Source organism: Thamnophis elegans, chromosome 1 (genome assembly GCF_009769535.1).
Source record: "Thamnophis elegans isolate rThaEle1 chromosome 1, rThaEle1.pri, whole genome shotgun sequence".
Taxonomy (NCBI): domain Eukaryota; kingdom Metazoa; phylum Chordata; class Lepidosauria; order Squamata; family Colubridae; genus Thamnophis; species Thamnophis elegans.
In genome coordinates this window covers 23,673,157-23,681,725 of record NC_045541.1, presented here as the reverse complement: position 1 = coordinate 23,681,725, position 8,569 = coordinate 23,673,157, and the positions used below count along the sequence as shown (strand labels likewise).

At 38.8% G+C, this 8,569-nt stretch overlaps 1 protein-coding gene across 3 annotated transcripts in view; it reads right to left on the bottom strand.

Annotated features, from left to right (window-relative positions):
* Positions 1–2,584: 2,584 nt before the first annotated feature.
* Positions 2,585–8,569, bottom strand: part of ATF2 (activating transcription factor 2) — a 47,755-nt gene continuing 41,770 nt past the window's right edge. For all 3 annotated transcript variants that reach the window (XM_032215324.1, XM_032215315.1, XM_032215331.1), the window contains one exon: positions 2,585–2,906. In XM_032215324.1, coding sequence (XP_032071215.1) covers positions 2,680–2,906 — 227 coding nt within the window. In that variant the 3' untranslated portion in view covers positions 2,585–2,679. The remainder of the gene's footprint in view (positions 2,907–8,569) is intronic.

The following is an 8,569-nucleotide window of genomic DNA, read 5'->3' as shown; positions in this document are numbered from 1 at the left end:
AGGAAATCTCATCTCATAAATGCAAGACAGCAGATACAATTTAAAGATAAATTTTATTCTCTTGATGATTTTACTCATGCAAACTGCACAGTGAAGAAAACAGTACAGTTTGTGAAACATGTCAAATTCAAGGAACGCAAATGCAAAGTACAGAAGTAGTGACATACAGTTTAAAACGGAATCTATGGTTGTACAACTGTTTTGTTGAACATAGATAGGATTTTCACTAACCCCTCCATTAAAATCATTTTACATTATCTCCTCACACGTACTTAGATTTACAACAGCAACACTTTTGTTACTAAAAACACCGTGTTACATTAAATAAGGTTTTAAAATAAGATTGGCTTATATTGCTCCAGGCAGAGTTACTGAGGCATCACCATTTAATTCCGTGAGCTGCTTCAGAACAGAAATGAAGATAGTAGAATACAGCACAGCTCATCATATTTAGCAGAGCAAACACAACCAAATTATTCTTACCTAGTTCATGGAATTCACAATGAGAGAGTAATCGCTCCAATTCAGATAGGGATATGAGTCCAGATCCCCTGCTTTTTACATTGTGCCTAAATTGGAGGGAGCACAAAGCAGGTGCGTACATCAGGTGTTCACAAGAACATAAATGCCACCTATCAACGATGCATTGCTTTCAACTGGGGGCACATCCGCACCTCGGCATGGCTAGAATTAGATTGAAGCAATCTTCTTTGGAGGTTTCTTTCAGGATTTGTATTTGCTGATGGAGACTCTTGTTTTTGTTCTGGGTTTTAAATTCTGTAAGCTTGCTTTCAGTATTACAGTTCTTTTCAAACAACCTGATAAAGCAAAGGCAATTAAGAGTACTTCTTTGCAAACTATGCAAAAACCTGTTCCTTGTAGTTTTAATACCCAAAATATTTCAATTCTTATTTGCAGACTTAAAAGCACTGAAATGATATATACATAATTTAATGACTGCATCCAGTTTCTGTTCAAGTTTGGTTGTACACCATAAAGTTGTTTTCTGTCATTGCCACCACTTAAAATTTTGACTTCACAGCTTGATGGCACCCCAGGTTAAAACAAAGCATAGGTGAAACAAGTCACACAACCCACAATAAATGCAATAAATGCTTGGTATATACATAATGGGTTTCTCCTGGTTTTTTTTTTACTGCCAGATATTGCATTGTTTAATTTACTTCATTGTTCTACAAAGTTTTACTGATGTGAATGCACAGACCTATATTTTGAAATTTAACAATTTAATAAAATGGTATACTGCTGTTGTTTTTAAAGTAAATTCAGAATTAAAATAGATAATGGCACATTAAAAAAAAACCTCTGTATCCTACAGATGATTGGATAATGAGATGAACTGTACCTACACCATCTCATCAGAAACTACATCATGGAATGTTAATTATCCAAGTTCACACAGTAAATTACAATTCAAAATTGCAAACACCTATTCAAGCCAGCATCACATTGAAGGCATCTTTAAACATTCAAGCTCTGATTGCCGGCATTAAGTACTGAATCATTCTCTATTTCACTCATGTATCTACATGCACTCATAAATGCATACTGCATGCGCACACACATACACACGCACACACACACTGTAATTGTTTCCAAGGTATGATAAATCCTTAATTTCCCCGCATCCAGGTATCAAAATTTCTCTACTAAAACATGACAGTGCTTACACAAGAACAAAGTCAAGTTACCTTGCAACTACAAGACAATAACCAAAAAAGAAAGAAATCTTGAGTTGTTTGATGAAGGAATTTAAGCTTTTCTGGCACCCATACCATAGTAGAATGCACAAAAGCTTCTCACTTTTAAGAGTCAAGAAATCACAAAATATCAAGTTATATTGATTTTGAAAAACAGTTCCATTTTTCAACCCTGTTAACATCTGTCCACTGTCTTCTTTGATTTTTGTAAATGGACAGCTGCAGAATTTATTTCCATGTCAGAAATGAAAGTCCTGATTTTAAAATGGAAGTGTTAGCTAAACTGGTATCAATTAGAAAGAAAATCTAGCTAAAATGACCCTGATCAAGATTATGTATGTGCATAAAAGTACTGTATATCATATACTGTACTGGCCCTGTCGAACAAAATTATTTAAAAAAACATCCTAAGTTAAAAAGCCAAAATAATAATAATGCTACACAATATAATCAAAAATATCTCCCAATGTTTTCTTCTCATAATGTGCAAAACAATACAAAGGCAAAAAGACTAAAAGCAAATTTACCATTCCGGTCTTTTCCCCCCTTGCCTAGTGCTTTATGATCTTGTCAACTTTACAAAGGAATCTATGTAGAACTTTGGTATAAAATATTATAAGATGATGATCACAGTTTTGGGATGAGTATTTAGTGACTGGTCTTAATTATTATTTTTGGAATACCATCAAATGAAAGAGGAGTACATTTCAACTGTACCAACACTTTTACATGACAAGCACTGAAAATAACAAGCCATCCTAGTTAGGAACCAAAGTGACTACAAGGAGACTAAAACTGGTTGTGCAATTCCTGTTTGCCAACTTCCAAAGCCAAATTCAAGTTTGTATTTTACAGATGAGTAATTATTAAGCTACAGATGTTTCCTAGATGAAGGCTATTTCCTTGGTTTCCCTTTGAAGCTGCTAAGGAATATCTAAAAACAAAGTTAAGTTTTTGATCAACTTCCTGAAGGCTGTGATTGGGACGGAGGAGCCATGACAACCTGTGACAGCACTGGCTCTGTACTCTGGTCAGGCATCTGGCTGAGAACTGACGTAGCCACTGCTTCTGCCTTGGAGGTGGAGCTTACTCCATTAGAAGTGCTGACGGAACTATGCTGAATAGCTTCGGTGTGAGGACTACTTGGCACGGAAATGTCTTCGGAACTGTCATCTTTATCTGTTGCTGAAAAGAGAAGAACAGCATTTCTATTCTTTGTTCATGAAACATGCATCATGTTATATCCAAAGAACTACAGGTTGATAATTCCGACACAAAGTTTTTAAAAGTTTTAAAAAGTTTTAACAGGCAGTACAGATCCTCAAGCACTTAAAGCTACCGTATAAGATGCACTCCCCCCCACCCCCAAAGTTGGTGAAAATTTTGGTGCATCTTATAAGACCAAATACAGGCCTGTTTTTGGCCTCCCGAACCCTCTGTGCATAGTGTTTTCACCCTCCCCAGCCCCCAGAAGCACTCTGCAGTGCTCCACACATCCCGTTTTCTCCAAAAGCAGACTTGTTTTTGGCCTACAAAGTGCTTCTGGAGGCCGGGGAGGGTGAAAATGGGGCCCATGGAGGCCAAAAACTATTTTTTTCTTGTTTTCCTCCTCTAAGTCTAGGTGTGTCTTATAGTCCGGTGCGTCTTATAGTCTGAAAAATAAGAGACTTCATGAAACAATGTGATCCCTTCATTTTTAAGAATAGCAGCTGAATGGTTTCATTATAATTTACTTCACTTCTCGGACTCCTGCTCTTACAATAACTGGAAATAAAAGGGAAGATAGGTATTAACATGAAGGGCCTTAATGGCCCAATTGCACCTATGCATCTCCCTGTGAAACAGGCTCATCAAAAATCCCCCCTCCCAAGTTTAATATTTAGTGTCAGTCACACAAAAAAGCAAGTTCCTGTTCTATTAAACTGCATTAGCAGCTAGTCATATATATTGCGAATAAATGTTTTATTTTAATAAATAAAGAATAACTATTTAATATCTTTTGCCTTTTTCTTCTCTACTTCCTTTCAAAACATGAAATCCTCCAATGAAGAAAACAACTGGCATAGGAAACTAATGGGGGAAGCTGGGCAGATAACACAGCTCTGTCAAATTCAAATAATGATTTGGAGAATGTCCTGCCAGTAGCATCCAACACAGCTTTGTTGCTGGTAGAACTGCCTTCCATCAATGCACTGGGGAGTAAGGCAATTTCTTTCCTCCCTCTAAAAATCTGTCCTAGAAAATGAAGACTATTTCAAAGTAGGTGAAGTGGTTTGTACCAGGAAAGGGGGGGGGGAGGAGGAGACAAAACTGCAGTTTCTACTCAACACTGAATTTCATCGACTGTTTCAAGAATAAAAGAATTATTTAAAAGAATAGCACTTTTTAAAACAATAGCACGGGGCCTCTTCAGATCAAGCATTTATTTTAAAAAGCTTCTTCATTTTGTTAAGTTGTCTAGAATAATAATAAAGCAGTCTTTAAAAAATAAGTCTAATAATTTGAACATTCTATAGGCATTTATACTTGTTGACTTACCTCCTTGCAGCAAACAGCCTGATTAGCACAAGGAAAAAAAAATCTGCCTGTTTCACTTTCAATTTATCCCAATTATCAGCTGTTAGAGGCTGCAGGAATTGCTATAGCTTATTGAAGCCTCTGCAAGCCCCCCTTTTCCTGCAAAGAGGTAAATTGCTGGGAGGCAGAAGCCAAAGGGTGGGGGCCGGTAGATGGGTGGGGCTACATTCAGTGTATAAGAAGAACCCAAATTTTCACCCTCTTCTGGGGGGAAAGGTGCGTTTTATACTCCGAAAACTACGGTAGGTCTGGCCAGCGGGGCTGCCCTGGAAACAGAGAAGGACTGGCCTGTGGTGCCTCTGCCAGCAAAAACGGAGCTTGGGAGAGCCACAGGCAGCTCTCCCGAGCTCCGTTTTTGTTGGCAGAGGGTTACAGGAAGCCATCATAGCCAAAAACAGAGCTCGGGAGCCCATTTTCTCTGGCAGAGCACTTGGGCCACCATAGGTGCCCCCCCCCGACATAAGTGATATTGAGCTGGCCACGCCCACCCCGGCCATGCCCATTCTGGCCCCCTTAGGTCGAACACAACTCTGATGTGACCCTCAATAAAATTGAGTTTGACACCCCTACATTAGCCTATTCCTTTTGTTCTATCGTAACTATAACTATAGTTTTCAATGCTATATAGATGTCTAATCAAGCATTTATAAGTTTCCTTATTTTATTTATCTTAAGCACAATTCACTCCAACTGACTTTGAATTTACCAAGTAACATATACAGTAAATATATTATTTTACCTGCTATTTCTAAAATATTTGTCTTTTTATTCAGAATCAAGATAGGTTTACAGTACCAATACTATGATGAAGCTAGTGAATGCAAAAACATATCCCTGGTTCTCAACAACTATATATATATGTGTGTGTGTGTGTGTGTGTGTGTGTGTGCGCGCGCGCGCGTGTGTGCATATACGTATACGTATACATAATATTCTGGAATGAATATACAGCTTTACACATTTTTCTACTTTGTGTGCATTCCTGGTAATACATAGAATTATATGTTGTGAATAGAAATATGACTATATGGAGAGTATATATAAATATTAAAATAAAAATTTCAATATGAAACTTATTAGTAAGTTTTTGGATCTGGAATTTACACGGTTAATAAACAGATATGGATTTTGTAGAAAAGTTTCCACTTTGTGCCAGACTCCATGTTGGAGAACTGGACCTAATTTACTGGATGAAATAAACAATGCTAATTTTACATGATATAGAAATACACACGAAAAAAGGCCAATAGCCAAAAGTAATTAACAGAGACATTTGACTACAGGAGTATGTACAACTAATACAGTTAAATATTAATTTCAAATTCAGAAAACAGGAAAGAGATTTTTATTGGAACATTTATAAGTATTTAAGATATAGGAACTGAATTGACTACACCTTTTTAAATTTTGGTTACTTTATGTTGTTTAAAGAGACTGTTGAACACACACATTTTAAAATGCCCAAAGAACTATGTAGCATCTGAAAAATGCTGTAAGTATTAAACACAAAAGGTAGATTTCTATTGTGTAATTTCATCCTTGGAGCAAATGTTGATACTTTTGGCTAATAAGAGGAGAATGTTTATTTTTACTGACTCCCATATTTCTATCTACCACATTTTTTCAGAGTACAAGACGCACCGGAGTATAAGACGCACCAAGATTTTGAAGAGGTAATTTTTTAAAAAAATGTTTTTTCCCTCCCCAGCCCCCAGGAGCACTCTGCAGGCATCTCAAACCATCTGCACACCCGTTTTTTTGTGAAAAATGGGGCATGCAGAGAATTTGGGAGGCCTGCAAAGTGCTCCTGGGGGCCGGGGAGGGCAAAAATGTGACGTGTGGGGGGTTGATTTTCTTAAAGAGTAAGGCTTTTATCGATCTCAAATCCACTTTTCTCTTCAGTGATGAGGGAAAGACATGTGGGGGCTGCTGAATGGCTGCTGCTGTGCTTGGCTGGGAGCGGCCCATTGGATGAGGATGGGTAGGGATCCCTTCCATTTGGATTAATGGTTCCTCACGGCAGTGCCTGAGCGGCAAAAGGGAAGCATAAAGGAAACGAGGCTGCTTTGCCTCACACACCCACACCCCAAATCTGCCCAGATCTGTCATGCAGCAAAGAGATACGGTAGCTGGGCTCAATAGCAGCAGTAGCAATAAGCACTGCATGACAGATCCGGAGAGATTGGGGGGGGGGGGAGTGGAGCAAGGGAAGAGAACCTCTGCACGAAGATTTTTCTCAGGACCCTAGATCTCCACTTTCTCTCTGGAAAAAGCTATCGGCATCGTTGGGATTTTGGCTACTGAAAGAAGTGCGGGATGGAAAGGAAACTTCGGAATGCGGCAGCTGCCAGGCTCCAGGAATACGGCGCTCCTGTATTCTGAAGTTCCCTTTCCATCCCATGGAATGGAATGCAAATAGCATTTTTCCAAAGAGAAAGTGGACTTCTAGGATCCTGAGAAAAGCCTTCATGGAGATTGTTTCTCTCCCCTTCCTCTACCCGCTCCCCCAAGCTGCCCGGATGTGTCATGCAGCAAAGAGATACGGTAGCTGGGCGCAATAGGCAGATCTGGAGAGATTGGGGGGGGAGGACAGGGGGAGGAAGGGAAGGGAAGAGGAACACTCTCTCTATAAAGACTTTCATCAGAACACTAGATTGGGAAGTTAAAAACCTGGAATGGGATACAATCAAGCGGATCAAAGAGGATATATAATGTATTAATACAGATGGATTCAGAAACAGAATTAGTTAAAAATTGTATGGTAAAGTGGGCTCAAAATATTGAAGAACCAATAATGTTGGATACGTGGGAAAGAATTTGGGTAAGAAATGTGAAATTTACACAAGCTCAAAACTTGCGAGAAAATTTTTACAAGATGTTCTATAGATGGCATTTAGATCCTAAAAAGTTGGCTTCTATGTACCCGAATTTACAACCCAAATGTTGGAGATGTGGTTCTCTCGATGCTACATATTTCCATATATGATGGACTTGCCAAAAGGTTAAGGCATTTTGGATAAAAATATGGTGGATTATGCAAAATATTTTTAAAAGAAGGATAAAGTTTACTCCTCAGTTATTTTTGTTAGGTATAAGTACTGACTTTACAGCGGTAGAGATTAACTTGACTTTGCACTTAATAACGGCAGCAAGACTGTTGGTGGCACAATATTGGAAGAAGGAAGACTTGCCTACAATTCAAGAATGGACATTGAAAGTTACAAATTTAGCCGAGATGGCTAAAATATCTGCATATCTTAAAGACCACTCAAATGAGAGATATAAACGAGACTGGAAAAAATGGATTGATTACGTACAAAATAAATACAGGACTAAGAAATTCCAGATAGCCTATGCTTAAGATCAGGAATGATTTAAATTGTTTAAAGTTAGTTTAGCAAGAAGGAGCTAAGCTCAATGTAGAGATGTTATTAATTTCTTATTCTTTTCTTCTCAATATATTTTAGACTATGTTTGTTAAAAATCTATACCGTGTACGGGTTCTGGGAAGTCGGGGGGGGGGGGGAAGGATGTGGGGGGTCGGGGGGGGAGGGAGGGATATATATTATGTTAGATAAGATCTATTATCTCAATGTTATGTGACTTCATATGTATACTGTTCTTTTTAATTTTTCTTTAAAAATAGGATAGGCCAAGTATATTGACATGTAGCGGAAATACACCAAGGAGAGGAGGAGTGGGAAAGAAGAAAGATGGGCAGAGAGGGATGGGAGAGAGGGTGGGAGGGAAAGGTGAGAAGGAAGGGGGGGAGTGGATGTGGAGAGAGGAGTGGTAGAGGGGGAGGAGAAGTAGGGTAGAGGGGGATGATGGAGGGAAGATAGAAAGTTGGTGGGTGGTGGAAGAAAGAGGTGTATGGAGAGCGGAAGAGTTATATTGGGTTTCTATTTTCTGGGGCCTTGTTGACAAGAGGAATTGATGCAATTACTATTTAATGCTGTATGGTGCTGGCTATGTATAGTATACATGTGAATGTATGAAAATGAAAATAAAAAATTTGTGGGGAAAAAAAAAGCTTGATTCAAAGGCTTCGGCTCCTGAAATCGCAGCTCTGCCACCCAAAAATGCTATTACTGCGATCTCTGCCACCTGGAACCGCATGAGAAGGGGCAGGTAAAGCGGGTGCTGCAGAGATCGTGGTACAAGCATTTTGGTTGGTAACGCAGCAAGCTCAGGAGCCAAAGCCTTTGAATCAAGCTTGATTGTCCCCATTTCAGGTTTTTAACTTCCTAATCTAGCGTTCTGAGAAATCT